The 17,752-nt window shown below is 59.8% G+C and overlaps 1 protein-coding gene and 1 long non-coding RNA gene across 2 annotated transcripts; one reads left to right on the forward strand and one right to left on the reverse strand.

The window, feature by feature from the left end:
• Window positions 1-258: 258 nt before the first annotated feature.
• On the forward strand, window positions 259-5,770 carry LOC120763155 (uncharacterized). Its single transcript, XR_005704028.2, has 4 exons — window positions 259-413; window positions 672-806; window positions 2,236-2,350; window positions 5,518-5,770. It is a non-coding gene; the product is annotated as an uncharacterized LOC120763155 (long non-coding RNA).
• LIN28A (lin-28 homolog A) lies at window positions 3,233-15,887 on the reverse strand. The gene is made up of 4 exons (XM_040086282.1): window positions 15,800-15,887; window positions 14,766-14,944; window positions 5,489-5,673; window positions 3,233-4,507 (listed from the first exon to the last, which is right to left on the reverse strand). The coding sequence occupies exons 1-4, from the start codon at window positions 15,828-15,830 to the stop codon at window positions 4,294-4,296; spliced, it is 609 nt and encodes a 202-aa protein (XP_039942216.1). The 5' UTR covers window positions 15,831-15,887; the 3' UTR covers window positions 3,233-4,293.
• Window positions 15,888-17,752: the final 1,865 nt, after the last annotated feature.

The raw sequence follows: 17,752 nt of genomic DNA on the forward strand, positions 1-17,752 counted from the left end.
CGGCCCGGGGTGGGGGGCACTGAGGGGAGGGGGAGATGGCAGAGCTCTGTGAGGGGAGATGGCGGGGGGGCACTGAGGGGAGGGGGAGATGGGAGAGCTTTGTGAGGGGAGGGGGAGATGGCAGGGGAGCACTGTGAGGGGAGATGGCGGGGGAACACTGTGAGGGGAGGAGAAGATGGCAGGGGAACACTGTGAGGGGAGATGGCAGGGGGCACTGTGAGGGCACGGGGAGATGGTGAGGGACAGGACACAGGGAATGGCTTCAAAGGGACAGAGGGCAGGAATCGATTGGCAAGAGATTCTCCCTTTGTGAAGGTTGGAGGCCCTGGCACAGGGTGCCCAGAGCAGCTGTGGCTTCCCCTGGATCCCTGGCAGTGTCCAAGGCCAGGCTGGACGGGGTTTGGAGCAGTCAGGTCAGTGGAAGGTGTCTCTGGCATGGCAGGGGGCGGGATTATTGGATGAGCTTTAATGTCCCTTTCACCCAATCCAGTCTCTGTTTCTGTGACAGGGCTGCAGCACTTTTGGGGGACTGCAGGTTCCCAGAACAACCCCCCTGCCCTGGTACCCCCCCACTGGGGCTCCTCAACCCCAGGGGAGAAAAACAAAAGTAAGCACACACCAAACATCACCAGCAGCCATTGCCCATGGTCTTTATTATTTTTTTTTTCCAGAAAAGAAAAAAACCCCCACATTTTACATAGTTGGTACAAAAACAAAAATAAAATGAACAGAGAGGGGAAAACCTGCAGCAGCAGGAGTTGAGGATCTCGCTGCAGGGACTCCAGCAGGAAATGTCTTTGGGAAGTGTGAGTAACTCACTCAGGGGTCACCCTGAGCCCCCCCCCCCACACAGCCACCCCAGTTATCCCCTCCCTCCCACCCACTCCATAAAACTTCACGGGTTTGACACAAACACTTTGGTAGCTAGCAGTAAACATGGATTACATTCTTCCGTCTCCTCCAGGACATTTTTGGGACTCGAGGCCTTCGCCCCAGGGCAGACACCCCCTTGTGAGGGACATCTTTGTTTTATTTCTCATACATTCAAACAGTCCCGTGTCACAGCAGGACCCTGAGCGTGCCCCATCCTCCCCGACTGTCCCCTCATGCATAGTGCCCGTGGGCAGGGTGGGCCATGATGCAGCAATTAGTTAATTATTGTCACCATAAGGGAAGAACCACAATGGCCAACACAAGGAGATGCGAATCAATCCCATCTCCTCCAGTGTGGCTTCCCACCACAGATAAAAAATCCCTGTTTTCTTAGATCCCAGCACCCTGGGGGGAAACCTGAGTGATTCCCTATTTGCTTCAGCCCAGGATAGGGATGGTTACAGAGCTCCCACCTGGCAGCTCTGTGTGGGAGAACAGATCCATCTCCCTGCTCCATAACCTATTAGATGCTTTGGATATTTCTTTTTTTTTTTTTTTTTTTTCCTTTCTTTTTAAATTTTTTTCCTCTTATTTTTGTAAACAATAATCAAGGAGAATACTGAGAGAAAGTGGAAAGATTTACAGAGGTATTTACACACAACTAGACATCTGGCAGAGAAATCACCAAACCATTAAAGTGGGAGCAGGCAGGGGGGAAGGTCCTACACGATTCTTGAGGACAGAAAGGGATGAGGGGGCAGAGACAGGAATTGAGGGGGGCAGAGACAGGGATAGGGGGGAAGATACAGGGATGAGGGGGGCAGAGACATGGATAGAGAGGCAGAGACAGGGATGAGGGGGCAGAGACAGGGATAGAGGGGGGCAGAGACAGGGATAGAGAGGCAGAGACAGGGATAGAGAGGCAGAGACAGGGATGAGGGGGCAGAGACAGGGATGAGGGGGGCAGAGACAGGGATAGAGGGGGGCAGCAGTTTCCCTGGCACAGCCGAGGTGCCGGGGGGAGGCCAAGAGCCACCCCTCAAGGCTCTATTGCATTTATCCCATCAGACTAAAGCTGTTTTCCTGAAGCAGTTTTGTACAGATCCCGTTGCTAGTCAAGATCTAAAAGTCCTTCCCCCTTCGCCCAAGAAGAGACCACCACCTCACCCTGAACTACTGGAGCAGGGCAGGGAGCAGCTGGGAGCCGCTCTCTATCCCCCTCAATGCCCACGTGCTGGGGTTCACTGGGCTCCAGCAGCCTCAGCGAGTCCCCCCAGAGTCCCCCATCCCTGGGGATGGAGTGAGTGCTCCTGTCTGATCCAGCCCTGCCCCACATCTAAACCTATTGCTACTAAAAACCAGCAGGAAATGTGCCCATGGCCAGACGCCCTCCCTGGGAAGACTCCAGCCACCCCCTGGGCTGCAAGAGGAGTGTTCACACCCCAAAACCTGGGATCCAGAGTTTCTCCCAGCCATGGTGAGTCAGCATTTGAGGGAAGCCAGGAAGGAGAAAAAGATGGAGCAGTTGCACCTCCCTTGGACTTAGAACCGGGCCCCTTGTCCCAGGAGGTCATGGACAGCCAGCCCTGAGCTCGAGGGTGAGGAAGGGCAGGGATTGAGGGTAACCCTGTCTCCCAACACTCCCTGGTCGGTGTCTGCTCTTCCTCTGTCTCCCTGGATGGGGCTGGGACCCTCATGCTGAGCCCCAGCCACACGGCACCAGCCTGCTGGGAGCCTGTGTGACATCCCAGCCCTTGGGCAGCGGGAGGACTCAGGGCTGCACTGCAGTGTTCCCATCAGGTGCGAGAGTAAACGGGAGAGGGAAACAGAGGACAGTCCTCAAAAGCCACCAAGCTGGGAGAAATTCAGGAGTTGGGGAGCCAGCAAAGGCTCTAGCACCTGTTCCCTGCTCGTGGCACTGCCTGGCTTCTCCATCCCCACACAAAAATCCACAGACCCAAATGTTTCCATCAGTGCATGGGGAAGGGAGAGACCACTAAAATACAGTTAAAAAGAAAACAAATCCCAAACATACCAATAAACACATTTGAAAAGCTCGACAACACGTCAGCCCACCTAGCAAACATCCAGTGAGGTAGATCTACACTTCCAGTACAAACTTCATAATTTCTTTGTGCTGTTAGAAAAAACCCTCCTCTCTGTCCAGCACTGGGCTACAGAGGTATTTTATCCCTGAGATTGCTCGAATACCTGAGAATAAGTTGCAGGAATTATGTCCTTTCTCTCCCTTTTTTTTTTTTTTTTCTTTTCTTTTCTTAAAGATTAAAATATACAAAAATAGAAAACCAGAATATTTATATTAAAAAAAAAAAAAAAAAAAAGAACAACAAACCCAAAACAAAGACGACAAACAAACCCAAAGATACGTCATTCACGCACGTCCTAGTGCAGCTTTCACTTGGCCTTGGCTTCGGCACGGCCCGGGGACTCCCCGGGAGAAGGGGCCAATAAATAAAGGCAAGACTTGGAAAGGGCTGTGGGGAGGGGAGACAGCAGCCACTAACCCAGGACAGCCTCGTCCCCTGTCTCTGGGGAGGCTGAGCCCCAGAGCCAGCGGGTTCTGCAGAGTGGGATAGGCAGGAGGAGCAGAGGGGTTTCCCCAGCTCCAAGTTCTGGAGGCTGCGAGAAGCCTGAGAGGGGAGGAGCTGGCTGCATTAAACACCTTGTGCTCTCTGGGCTGGCACTTGGGGAGGATTAGGGGGGAAAAAAAAGTGGTTTTTCCTTTGACTTGCTCTCTCCCAAGCTGCAGCTCACAGCACCACAAACAGGTGGTGTTAGTGCAGCCCCAAGAGATGATCCATTTCCTCCCAGAATGAACCCAAATCCAGCTCAGCTACTGTTAGTGGTGGAGCAGCCATGGAAAAACCACAAACCCTCACACCTCCCTGAAAGTGAGAAGTCATGAGGAGCAGAGGGAGCCGCGGGACCAGCCCACGGGCATCTCCCTGGTGCTCCATAGGCAGCCTTTCCCTCAGCCTCCCTCCCGGGGCAGGCACAGGAACGGGTTCCCTGCAGCTCATCCAGGCTGTGCCAGAGCCTGCTTGAAGCTCAGGAGAACAAGGAGCCATGAGCTCCTCCCTGGGATGTTGCCCCTCTGCTCCTCCTCCCCAAGACACAACTGCCTGGCTTAACTTAGGAAAAGAATAAAGATTAATCAAATTTGGGGTTTTTAGCGGGGAAAAAGTGTGTTGCGCTCCACCTTCCCATTTTGGAACAAGCCATCCTGATGCTAACGGGGCTTTTCCCAGCCTGGGCATGGGAGAAAGGTCTGTGCAGGGACACCAGGTCCCCACCGCCACCTCCCCTCCCCAGTCCTTCCCCTCCGAGCCCCGTGGCTGTCCCTTGCCTTGCCAAAGCCTTCTCATCCCGGTGGAAGCCCCCTCTCCCTGCCACCCACCATCATTCCCGGGTTTCGGGGAGGAGGGCCGAGCTGTGCATGTCCTCCTCCTCTCGGAAGTAGGCGGGCTTTCCCTGCGAGCTGGGGGACTGCTGTGCTTTCACGGGGCAGTTGGCGACCATGTGGCTGATGCTCTGGCAGAAGTGGCACTTCTTGGGCTGCGGAGGGAGCTTGCACTCCTTGGCGTGGTGGTCCAGCCCACCACAGTTGTAGCACCTATGTGAGGAGAGGAGAAATAAAATGAGGTGAGAGGATGTTGTGGCCATGACTGGGACCCATCTGGCTTCTTAGCCAGAGCTAGGCTCGGCTTTTGGGGTGGGTGGTGGCCCCAGGGTTGGTCGCTGCAGAGCCCCAGCTCCAGCACGGCCAGTTGGGGCTCACTGGTGCTGCTGGTACCCAGGAGATGGCAGCAAACCACTGCACTGAAGCCACAGAATGGGGACAAAATTGGGATGTTGAGGTTCCACCCCTCTGGCTCCATCCGGCTCCTGTGTCTCCAGACCCCACTCCCGGGGTTACACTGCCCCAGGAACAGGCAAAGGAACAACTGACATCCCCAGCTGCCATCGTGTGGGGACACCCCCAAGGGTGGCTTCTCACAGGGCTGTGCCTTCCAGCACTCATCCCATGGGTGCTGCCCTCACAGCGGAGCAGAGGAAGCTGCCTTGTGTCCATTTTAAATCCTGCATCCACATAGGAATGCCACAGCCCTTTCCTCTTTCCTTTTCCTTCACAATTCCTTTCTGATTAATGTAAAAACCTGTTTATGAGAACAGCTGAGTGAGGTGGACAGCATCCACTGGGAAAACCAGGATGAGGCACCCCCAGGCAGCGGGGATGGAGAGGATGGGAGAGGAGGCATGAAGGGCTGGCCAGAAACTCGCCCCGGGGTTCCCATCCCACCGAGGGAGACGCTGTCAGGACGTCCAGCTATTTCCTTCCCACAAGGAAAGGCTTCTCCTGGAGAAAATCCCCCCAGCCCAGCACGGCTCCCTGAGCGAGGGGAGCTCTGCCCGGGGTGTCCCTGACCTCTGCCCCTTCCCTGCTGCTTCCCTGCCCTTTCCCCACCGAGCTGCATCTGCCACTCATTAACCCCGCAGGAAGCTGCTTTCGCGGAGCAAGGCTCTCTGCCCATCCCACCGGAGCCGTGCCCATCCTCGGGGTGCCCGCAGGGCTCAGCTCCAGCCCAACCCTTACCGGTCTCCTTTCGATCTGCGCTTCTGCAGGCTCTTCCCTTTGGGCCTCCTCTCGCTGCCGATGCAGAAGACGCCCCCGGGGCCGGTCACCCGGATGGACTCCAAACCTTTGGATGATTTCTTGAAGGTGAACTCGACAGCTTCTCCCTCCTTCAGGCTGCGGAAACCCTCCATGTGGAGCTTGCTCTGGGGGGCACAGGGAGAGGATGGGGGTCAGCACGGAGCAGGGCTGTTCTCCAGACACAGCACAAAGCCCTCCTGTGGCACAAGAGCTGCAAATGTCCCTCTCTGCCTGTCCTTTGGTTGTTTGGTGTTTGTTTGTTTGTTTGTTTGTTTGTTTTTTTAATACAACAGAATTTCGAGGCTTTGCACAATGATACGAGCCCAGCTCGTGGCAGGCTCCGTGGCAAGGGCAGGAGGGTGGAAGCTGGCACTGCCGGGCCCCTCAGTGGAGCTCAGCTCAAGCCCTTTAACTGCCTGCAGTAATTAATTAAGCAGCCATTTGGCACAGGATTATCACTGCTGGGAGCTTCTCCCATTCCTTCCAGGAACACCGGTTATCACCACATAATCAAACTAAGGGGAGCCAAGAAAAACCCAGTCTGGGGAATGGGGCTGTGAGGTGACAGGAAAATCCACTCCACTTTCAGGGGCTCTGTCCATTTTAGCAGAACAAATCCCTAAGGAGCAGAGCTGGGTGAGGCAGCTGGCAATTCTCAACCCGCTGTGCCGAGAGCATCGCTGCCTGCTCTGCCCGGGGGCGGCAATTCCAGCTCGGCATTCCCGCAGCTCTGTTAGCGGAGCCAAAACGAGCACGAGCAACGAATTAAGGGGAATTTGCTGGCAGAGGGAGGAGCAGCTCCTGCCGGCTGGGGAATCCCAACGCCTGCGCGGCTGCAGCACGACCCTGCATTTATGAATGGAGCATCTCCCCCATTCATGGCCCGGAGAGTTCCCGTCACGTGGGCCGTGCTCTCCCATTCTTCCCGCACCCAGGCTCCGTGTGAGCGCTGGACGGGACAGGCGGGCACGGGCTGCTCCCATCTCCGCTCCAAATCTCACCGGGAGCAGCCAGGAAACGCTCCATTGTACAGCAGAGAGGGAAGAAATGGAGTTGTTGGGTTATAGGAGTGAATTTTCCTTGGCAGTGTCTTGAGGGATGTCCATGCGTCAGTGGGCACGGGAGAAGTGGGAACACAGCAGAGCTCGAGGAACAACCCTTGGGACGCCTTTTTCTGCCACTTTTCCCCTCCCTTTCTGTGCCTGGGGTCCAGCTCAGGGTGGGATAGACCCCATATGCTGGGCCAGGTCACCCCCTGCCCCGGATCCCCTTGACTGCTGGAATGGGACCCGGAGTGGCCCCACAGGATCCTCCTTTGCTCTCCGACCCGCTGCTGCTGCCTAAAGGGAGAGCCAAACCCTACACTCTGAGGTCCCAAATGACAACAAAGACATGGCAGAGTCTCACAGCCACCTCTGCCCACCCAGGGCAGCTCCAGCAGTGCCTGCCCCTGGCAAACCCCCACGGTGACCAAACACTGCTCCCCACCACCAACACAGCTGCCCCTGTGCCGAGAATCCCCCACGCAGGAGCTCTGTGCCCAAAGCACCAGCACGTCCCAGAGGTGCCTCAGCTCCTGGGGTCAGCCACCCACCCTGCCCTGTCAGGGGATGTGGGCAATGGGAGCTACCCCAGATGGGGGATTTACCCCATTCCCAGGGCATCCCTGGGGTTTTGGGGGTAAAGGAGGAGCTGAGCATCACCCCCTGGCACAGGAGGCAGCCCTGGAAGCCGGGGGATGAGGCCAACCACCTCCCGTGGCTCCTCTCGGGGCGTTTACAGCCCCAGCTGGCCCAGCTGTGTTTACACTGCGGGGATGAAAACTCCCAGGCGCTCAGCCCTGAGCTTCGGGATAAAGCTGAGCCGTGCCGGGGGGACCCCAGCGCACGGGCTGGGCTCCCCCAACTCGGCCACACCTTGGGCACCACCGCCCCACCGCCAGAGTCCGGCCCCGTCCATCCGTCACCCCCGCTTCGAGGAAGAGGAGGGATGAGGCAGAAGCTGCCACAACATGACAGGGAAGCGATTTATTTTCCAGGAGCGGGTGAGGATGACAACCGCCCCCCCAGCCCCCTCCGCCAAAAGGCCAAAGGAAACGCCCTCTCCCCAGGGAAGGGGGGGGGGACAGAGGCTGGGGCGCCCCAGCTCTTCCCCCCCCACCCCCGCCGCAGCCTTTTGATGTGAGCTGCAGAGTGGCTGGTGGTCCCTGCGCATCCCCCCTGCCCCCTTCCCAAAACACACACATTGCTGGCATTCCTCTGTTATCAGATAGGTAATCAAACTGCAGCCCATTGAATTAGCTGCATACCTCCTGCATCTGAAAGGAAGGGGCCCAGAGCCCCTGTCCCACACCACACACAAAGCCGGAGCCTTCCCAGGCCTCCACACACCCACACCCCCCCCCAAAAAATAAAGAGAGGAAGGGGGGGATTGGAGCGAGCCGGGGATGCTGGGGATGAGGGGGAGCGCAGGGGAGGGCCAGGGCCGGGAGCCACCGGCCAGCGAGAACAAAGGGCCGGCGGCGGCCGCGCTCCCGCTGCCCAAATTCCAGGAGTTCCAGGCCCCGGCGGGGGGAGGAAGGGTGGCCGGCATGGCCGCGGGCCCTCTGACCCCCTCCAGCCCCTCCACACATCAGCGCTGTGCCCAGCTCGCCCTCTGGGCGCTGGGGTTTGGGCTCTGGGTCCCTTGGGGGAGCTGCGGGGTCAGTCCTAGGGGGGATGGTTTTGGCACGGGGGCTGTAGGGTGGCCCCGGGCTCGGGGTCACAGAGCATTGCCACCCCAAAAGAAGCCTAGCCCGACGCGAGGATTTCTTTGTGGTCATCAGAGCCCAGAGTTACCCGGTGGGACAGTGACAGAAGCAGAGCTGGCGCAGCTTCACCCTGCGGCCCCCCCGGGCACGGCAGCGGGCACCTCTCCGCTTCTCCACCCTCCCTTGCCCTCCCTTCCCGCATCCCCGGGTATTTACGGCGGACAAAGACGCAGCACGTGAGCGCTGCCCACCCCCCCGGCACTGGGTGTCCTGCCACCCCCGCACACGGGGTGCCTTCATCCCTCCTCTTTCTCCCACCCAGCAAACCCCTCCTCACTGATCCCACATTTAGTCCCGTTTCCCATGCTGAAGGGATGACACCGGGGGTGCCCCAAACCCCACCGCTGCCCCCCGAAACTGCCGGGCTCCGGCTCAGCCCCACCCCGCCGGGCTCCGGAGGGGCTCGGCTGGCCCCGGGGTCACCATTGTCCCCGCGGCCTCCCCAGCGCGACACAAGGGGACGTTTATTCCCAGCCAGCCCCGGCCACTCAATCAAACCATCTTTGTGTCCAGCGGGGCCTGGGGCGGAGCAGCCGCTGCACCTCGGCTCTCCAGAGCCCTTTAAACTGAAAACGAGCCGGGCCGGGATGCTGGGATGAGACCGACTGCAGGAACAGCGCTGACAGTGCCAAGCCGTGCCAGGGGCAGCTTTGGGCGGCCCAGCCCCACTGCAGGCACTGCTGGTGCCTCAGTTTCCCTCACTCTGCAGAGGAGGGTCAGGAAGAACAGCCCAGGGATTACTGAGCCCCGGTGGGGCCATGCCCCCCCATCACTGGGGTACCCTGCCCTTGGTGACCTCTGGCTCAGCTGGCACCCACAGCGGTGCCCCAGCCACCACCCTCTGCACCTCCCTGTCCCCAGAGTCGCTGTCCCCCCTTGTTCTGACGGTTTCAAGGCATCAGCTGCCCCGGGTGGGGGTGCAGGGCAGCCCCCAGGGCCCCCCGTGTCCCGGCCACCTTCACCCCACCATGGACCCATCCCAGGGGAAGCAGCCTGGGCCCCAGGGGCTCAGGTCTGGCACAGCCCCGGTGTCAGCAGCTGCAGGGGCTGACACTTGCCCAGTTCTCAAGGCACAGATCCTCCTGTCACCCCTGGATGATGCCACCACAATCCCGCGGGGTGCAGCGGCCTCAGCCCAGCCCTGGCAGAGCACTTCTCCCCTCAGCTGGGCACTGCTCAATGGCAAACAGCCCCTGAAGGAGATTTCGGCAGGGCTGGGCTCTGCCAGCACCGACCCAAGGCAGTGACAGCAGGGAAATGTCCCGTTGCCTTCACAGCCCGAGCCTGGATCTGTCCCTGTCCCCAGGGGCAAAGCCCTTCCCTGTCCCCAAATCACACAGCAAATCTTTTCCCGGTGCCAGAAGCTCCAGTATCTCTGCTGGGTTTTGGCTCAGGAGTGAAGGGCTTGGAGCAGGAATTCCTCCCCCTCGGTCCCTTCCTGCAGCTCTGACCCCGCACAAACGGGGGGATGTGCTTAGGAAAGGGGGTCCTGCCTCAGCCCCGGGGGGCTGCCGCAGAGATAAGGAGGGCGATGCCTTTGGAGCCCTCGGGGGGAGGGCAGAGGATTTAACAAAACATCACCAAGGCTTTCCACTGGCTCCCTCACCATCATCTGGTGCAATATCCCTAAGGAATTCCATCTAAAATCAAAATAAAGGCACTTCCCTGCCAAAATAACTATGTTTGCTCTTCTTTTTCCAACACAAGTCAGTAAAATTAAACTCTAGATACCAGTTCCGTGGGGGGAAGAAAAAGGCATCTACCACAGGGTTTAATCCATCAGTTTCCTGTCTTAAATCCTTTTAGCTTTGGTTGTATTTTTTCCCCACCGAAACCCTCCTGCACTTCCCAGGGGCAGCTAATTGGGATCAGTGGCTGAGTCTTAATTTTGTGCTCCCGTCTTAAAGCAGGAGCACGGCCCGGAGCAGCCTCGCGTCATCCGACAACGATTTCAGCTCCATCCCGGTTATTCTGAGGTGTAAGGGAATGGGGGAAAGGAAAGGTCGGAGCTGGAAGTGGGGGCGGCGGGGACAGGGGCTCGCCAAGGCAGCGGCTCCATCCCAGCCCTCCCAGCTCCATCCCGGGAGCAATCCCATTCATTTGGGCCATATTATCTCGGAGACCATTCCAGGGTGTTTTCTCTCCCTGGGGCAGGGAGGGGGAGCTGGGGGAAGGGATGTGCCTGCGGCCATCAGTTAATCTTTAGACAGAGACAGGAGGCTTTTTTTTTGTGTGTGTGTGTGAGTGTGAGCGTCTTGAGGGAGTTTCAGGGGTGGAATAAAGCCGCTCTCTTTCAGTATTTCCCATCGGGACGCGGCGCACAAGCGGCGCAATACAATTTCATTCCAGCGGTTATTTTAAAAAAACCGAAAAACAAAAAACCAAAAACAAACCCAAAAAACACCAACTAAAAAAAAAACCCCACAAAATAAACAAAACCGAAGAAATTACTACTACTCCTCTCCCCCCACAAAAAAACCCCCAAAACCCCAACGACAACAACCCCTCCAAAAAAAAAAAAGCAAACCAACCCCCCCAAAAGAAAAGAAAAACAACAAAAAAGAACCAAATTAAAACAAAACAAACAAACAAAAAGAAAATAAAAGAAAAGGAAAAAAACCCAACAACAAAAAAACCCCACCAAACCAACCAAACAAAAAATGCCCAGAGATTCCAAGGAGCATTTCTACCCCAGGGGTTCTCTGCGCGGGTTCCCCGCTCGCTCGCTGGAGGAGGGTTGGACTAAATGACCTTTAAAGGTCCCTTCCAACCCAAACGAGTGTGTGATTCCACGATCTCTTCCCCAGGGATGCGCAGCTCCGGCGCTGCCGGTGCCCGCCCAGCGCTGGGGTGACCCCGGTCCCGCAGAGCAAACACGGCAGCGCTGCCCACGGGGGAGCAGGAAAAGCCAAATATCACACGTGTGCCTCTAGGAGCGTCACGGCTTCAACCCGGTGACCCAAACAGCTGCTCCGAGAGGATTCCCCTTCCCCTCGCTGCACCCCAGCTCTGCACAACCCAAACCCCGGCTCGGATCCTGCCCTGCACTCCAGCCCAGGGGGAAGGAAGCAGGATCCTGCTCCCTGGCAGAGAAACTCTCCCTTGCGCCGTTCCTGCACACTCAGGGATGGAGCTGCCTCCAAACACGACTTTTTTTTGTTTTTTTTTTTTTCCTCAAGACCTCACGTCATGCTCACGTGAATGATTATTTTTATTACCCTGACAGCGTGCACGGGGTGGCACAGGTGGGTGACAGCCCAGGTCGGCTCAGCCAAAATCAAACGGCCACTTCCACCCCCCTTATCCCATCATCCCATCCCATCCCATCCCATCCCATCCCATCCCATCCCATCCCATCCCATCCCATCCCATCCCATCCCATCCCATCCTGGCCGAGTGGGGATGGAGCTGCTCTGCCAGCTCCGACCCCCCCGCGGCTCCCGGGACGGCCACACCCAGGGGATCTCAGGGGACAGGAGCCCCTCCATGCCGTGCTGGGATGTGCCCAACAAGCCCCGCCATGCCCTGGGCACTGAGGAAGGCCGGAGTGCCACATCCCAGCCCCAGCAGGGCAAATCACGGCCACAGCTCTGTGTCCCCGCAAGGACGTGCAGGACCGAGTCAGCGAGACGTCAGTGGTCAAACATTGTGGCCACAGCAGCCATGGTAGCCACGGTGCCCAGCAGATTTTTGTGCTAAAATCATGAGAAGGAACAAAACACCCCAACTAACTGCATTTATCAAGGATTTGGACCTGCTGGCTTGGAGAAACGCTTGGAAATGCGGAGCCAAGCTGTGGAGAGTAACGATTTCCAGGCACTGGACATCCTCTTCCCCTCCGCTCTCAGCCACACCCCAACCCCAAATCCCAGCCCTGCTGGTCAGCGCTGCTCCTCCAGCTCCAACCAGAGGCACCCAGCCTTGATTTTCTCCTTTCCCTCTTCCCATGTTGCCTTCCCAGGCAGTTCCACACCCCCATAAGTGATGCTCAGAGCCCAGGAGCCACATCCCGAAGGGACCACTGCACCTTCGGGTTCTTCACCATGACCAGCCCAATTTCTGCCACCTCAAGATCCCCGGTTCCTCGGAGGAGCTGTTCAGCCCTTCGCCTCCCCGGGACGATCTGCTCTGCTCCCCTCTGCTTCATCCCTCCTGTCTCCTCACAGCCCCCAAATGAATCCATCTCCAGCGTCCGGGGGAGGCATTTGAACCCAAATGCTTCATTTTTGGCTCACAATGCGAGGGAAAGGCAGCCCCAAGGAGCCCTGTTAGTCTCCTGTCCTGCCGAGATTTTAATCTCTTTGTGATCAGATAAAGGCAGAGGGAGATGGAGACGCGCTCCCTGCAGAGAGGGGCCATTCAGACCTGGTTCCTGTAATAAAGTGATTTAATAGATCTAAAGAGGCCAATTCCCTTCTTTCTCCCACAATTACTTCCTGTGGGTCATCATTCACATATGTAAATGAAGAGGGGAAGGAGCGGGGTTTGAGGGGCTCTGGAGTGTTAAGCCCCAAAGCTGGTTTGGGGCGCTGGGCACACCGAGCCCTGAGCGTTGTTCCGTTCCAGCTTTTGGTGGCTTTTGCCCTCGCAGCCCTGACTCCCTCCCTGGGAGCGGAGCCGACACGGGCTCTTGGGAAGCGCTGGGATGCCGGGATCGGGACAAGGACCCGATTCCCTGCAAGCCACCCAAAAGCAGCCAGGCCGCGGTGGGAGCATGAGTTGATCCCTCCCCAAGGAGAGGCCACTGCCAGGATGCTTTGTGGTGGGAGAGACAGTGGGAGCACCTCCAGCTGTTCCTGCAGGAGAGCAGAGACTTTGTGCCACCAGTGACCAGAGCAGGAGGCGAAACACGACCTGGAGGAGAAGAATTCTCCATCAGCCCAAAGCTTCTGGTGGTGCAAAGCCCTTTGCTGCAGCGGGGGAATCCCCACACCCCCGGCCTCTCTGCCATCCAAAATAAGCTGCTTTTCCCCGGAGTTCCCCGTATTTCCCCAAGGCTGCAATCTCTGGGATCCCACGGTTCCACAACCTTAGAAACTGAGGGACACCGGGAGGCTGCAGGTCTCTCTGGGCGGTGGGATGCTCCCGACAGAGACACCCCAGCTAATTTTCTTCCCCTGCCGGAATGTGAGCCGGAGCAATCAGGAAACCAGACTGTCTGGGGGCAATAAACCGCAGGAGAAGGGCGGGAGGTTCTCCCCAGGAGCGCTGGGTCCCGCTGTGCTACATTGAGATGCAAAGGCCCATTTGCTCTCTGGAGAACACCAGGAGCTGATTTCCCCTGGCTGATTTGGAGCCCTTGACTCCAAACCCAGCTGTGCCTCGGAGACTGGCTCCCACCAAGGCGCTTTGCCCATGCCACAGCCAAGGGAGAAGGGATTTGCATCTCTTCTGGCCATCACTGGCTTGCCAGTCCTGCCCGGAGCCTCCACTCGTGGGGGAAGTGAGAGACCCCCAGGAGCCCAGGGGCTCAGTCCTGCACCCCCAGCCCACAGGATGGATCCACTTTGTGGGGCTTTGGGCCTGTGAGGAGCAGCAGCCACTGAAGGCGGCTGGTCCAGGGACTCGCCAGAGCCGGCACCGTGGTGCTGCTCTCAATCACCCGCACAAATGCCCCGTGTTTGCTCCAAAGACACCCGTGTCCCCTTGGTTCGTGCTCACTCTGCCCCCCAGCCCCACAGCAGCCGCTGTCCCGAGGTGAGGGCACCACTCACTCGAGCCGGCGCTGAGCCCCGCGTCCCCTCCCCGTTTTGGGCACCCCTTCCCCCGGGGGATCTCCCGGCAGATCCGGGGCGTTCAAGGAACTTCAGCCCCTAATCCACGACTTCCCACGGTGCTGGGTCCCCGACACGCGTGGGGCTTCACGCTCAGCAAGGTTAAATCCGGACACGGGACTGTCACTGTCACACGGGATCCGTAGGGACAAAAACCCGACGCCTTTGTGCCACCCCCGACTGGGACAAAGGGCGCGGGCAGCGATGCCCAGTCCCGGGACGGGCTCCAGCGGGAGAACTCCCGGTCCCACATCCCAGCCAGGCTCGGGGCTCCCGGGAGCAGCTCCCGGGGTCACCCCGCCCGTTCCCCGGATCCCTCCGAGGGTGAGCGGCGTCCCCGCTGCGGCGCATCTCCCCCGGCCCCGCGGGCACCTGCTCCCCCTGCTCCGGCCCCGAGGGGCTCCTCAGGGAACAACGACGCGAAAATGAAATCGCTGGGGATCAGCTTACAGGGCCGGTCCCCGGAGAGGAGCCCCGGCTGCGGCGGTGCCGGCCCTTCCACCCGCCCGGGGACCCCGGCCGGAGCCCGGGCTGGGGCGGGGGTCGCCACGGCAGGGGGGTCCCCACCCCACCTCCATCCTCCGGAGGGTGCACCCCTCCCCTCCGCAGGACCCCGCGCGGGTCCGGCCCGTACCTGGTGCACGAAGACATCCACGGGGGAGTCCAGGGTCGCGCCGCCCTTGGCGGTCATGGAGAGGAAGCCGAAGCCCATGCGGACGTTGAACCATTTACAGATGCCGGAGCCGTGCAGGGGCTGGGACTCGTTCTCGGCCTTGGGCGAGTCTCCTGCCGGCTCCTCGCCCGGCTTCGCACCTGGCGAGAGACCCACGGAGCGGCTGAGCCGCGGGGCTGGGGGAGCCGCGGGTGCCCCCCGAACCAGCAGCCCCGCACCCAGCCGGGCAGCCCGCACAGGAACCTCAAATCCTGCTCGGGGTGCTCAGCCTGGGAAATGCCCAAAAAAAAAAAAAAAAGAAAGAAAAAAATCCCCAACCCCCCAAAAAAACCATCAGAGAGATGAGCTCTGTCTCCACGTGTGCATGGGGATCACCCCAGGAAACGAGGGCAGCTCCTGCCAGCACGACCCAGGCAGAGTGTGGAGTGGGAGCTCTAAATCCGTTTCTCCTTCAAGAACGTTAAAAACGGGGGAAAAAAGGAAAAAGAAAAAAAAAAGAAAAAAAATTTAAAAATCGATCGCAAGCACAAAAAGACCAAACGAGCAACGAAAAAATAGCCAAATTATTTTTCTAAAATGAAAATATTTAACCAAAAATTAAAAAAAAAAAGGGGGAAAACTCCCCCAAAACACCAACCCGAAACCCCCCTGCCCCCAGCAAGCCATGCTGGAGAGATTCTCCCTTGCCGTCAGCATCCCCCCCTTGCACCGTCCCACCCCCGCTCCCAAACACCCCCAGCAGCCGCCACCGGCCCCAAACTTCTGGGGTCATCCTGGGGCTGGAGGGGGGATGAAAAAACCCCATAAATCCCCCCCTGCGAGCCCCCCAGCGCTGCGCGGGGCAGAGGGGCCCGGCGGGCCCGGCCACGCCACCGGGGAGCAGCGGGACTGGGTGGGCCGGGGTCGGGGGGGTCCCTGCGCCCCCCAGCCGGGCTCTGCCGTCGTTATTAATAATCGCGGAGCCGAGGCGGGCTGCGACAATAATATAACTTAACCTGCAAACTGCTGGTTGGAAACAGACCCCATCCCGACACTCGCTTGCAAATTCCGAGTTGTGGCTGTTACCGCCTCCTCCCTCCTCCTCCTCGGCCAGCTTTGAGGGTATCAGGCCAGCCAAAAAAAAAAAAGGAAAAAAAAAAAAAAAAGAAAAAAAAAAAGGAGAAAAAAAAAAACAACCAACAAAAAAACCCAGCTTAGACCCCGCCGGGAGGGAGCCGGGAGAGGTTTGACTCCATCTTCACTCCAACAATAGGGGTGGGAGGGAGCGGGAGGGTTTTTTCAAAGGCTCCCAAATTCTCGCAGACAATAGCAGCCCCCGCCCCCCCCCCCAAGGACCCACCCGCGGGGCCGGGGGGCGCCGGGCCCTGCTCCGCCATCCCGTCCCCACGTGATCCTAATTAACCCCCCCGGTAATAGCGACACATTCCGGGAGGGATTTGCGGAGGGGGGGTTGTGTGCGTTGACCCCCCCCCCCACACTTAGGGCACTTAGGGGCGAGGCCACCTGTCAAGGGAAGAGGTGACACCCGGCGAGGGGGGAGCTGGAGGTGGGACCCCCGGACATCGGGGGGAGCTTCCACGTCTTTTCTCCGCGTCCCCTCCCCACGAGCGGCGCCACCTGCGAGCCGCGACCCTGTGGGACGGGGGAACGGGCAGCGAGGAGGGGGCGGCTTTCCGGGGCACCGGGGTCTTCCCGCGGCCCCGGCCCCGTCCCGCGTCCCGCAGTGGGGAGCGCGCCCCGGGACCGTGCGACCCCCGTCCCGTCCCGGCGGCAGCGGCGGCGGGGAGCGGTGCCGGGGCGGGGTCGGGGGCCCGTCGCCCCCCGGGCCGGGCGGGGACAAAGGGCGAGTGACCAGCGGCTCCATTTCCGGCGGCGGACAATGCCCCGGCCGCGGGGGCACAGCGCCGCCCGCCGCCCCGCCCGGGCTGTGCCCGGGGGTCCCCCAAACCGGGGCCGGCCGGCGGTGACCCCCCAAAGGGGAGCTGGGGCTGGGGGAGCGGAGTCTGCGCCCACCGCGGCCGCCCCACGCGGGGCGAGTCCCGCGTGGTGTCACCGAGCGGAGCATCGGGAGTGGGGTGGGCACCTCTGGGTCACCGGGAGCGGCGGGACCGCGGTGACACCCGCGGGGGGACCCTCGGGCCGGGCCGGGGCTGCCGGGGAAATCCCGCGTGGGGGATCCCCGCGCGAGGGCTCCGCCGCCCGCGGGGCCGCCGCCGCTGGCCGTGGTGCTGAACCGGCGGCTCTGTCCAGGGTCCTGGTGCCCTTCCTCCTCCCGCTCTTCCTCCTCCTCCTCCCGCTCTTCCTCCTCCTCCTCCTGCCCCGCGTATCCCCGCCCGCCCCACACCCGGGGGCTCCTGGTTGCCCCTTCCTCACAGAGCCGAGCAGCCCCGCCGGGCCCCGCTGATGGCAAGGGAGGAGGAAGAGGAGGAAGAGGAGGTCTTGGATGGTTTTCTCTGTGAAGGCACCCTCCTGGGAGCTGCTCAGCCCGCCAGGACTCTGTCACTCCCGCGGGGCAGGTGAAGCCGTGTCCCAGGGCACACAGGCGGGACACACAGCGGGACGCCACACGCGGTGTCACAGCGTGTCCCCTCACCTGCACACTGCTCTTAACGGGCGCAAACCGGGCTGGGGAGGAAACTCCGCCGGTGTCTCATCGTCAGTCCTGAGCCGATTCCCCAAAGCCAAGGAGCAGCACCGCACCTGCAGCAGGAGGAGGGAAGGGTCTGGCCAGTGTTTGCTCTGGGATCCCCGCTGCCATCCCCGACCAGGCCCAGGACGGGGCTGGGGACAGTCTCGGCAAGAAGGAAACCACGGTGCCTGTCCGTGCTCACGCTCCTCCTCTCTGCCGGCACTCACAGCCAGCTCGGGCGGCGATCCGGGATCATCCCGGGAGCAGGAGCGCGTCTGGCCCCCTCTCCTGGCTGCGAGAGTTGTTTATCCTCGTTTTC

Source organism: Hirundo rustica, chromosome 25, assembly GCF_015227805.2.
Source record: "Hirundo rustica isolate bHirRus1 chromosome 25, bHirRus1.pri.v3, whole genome shotgun sequence".
NCBI lineage: Eukaryota > Metazoa > Chordata > Aves > Passeriformes > Hirundinidae > Hirundo > Hirundo rustica.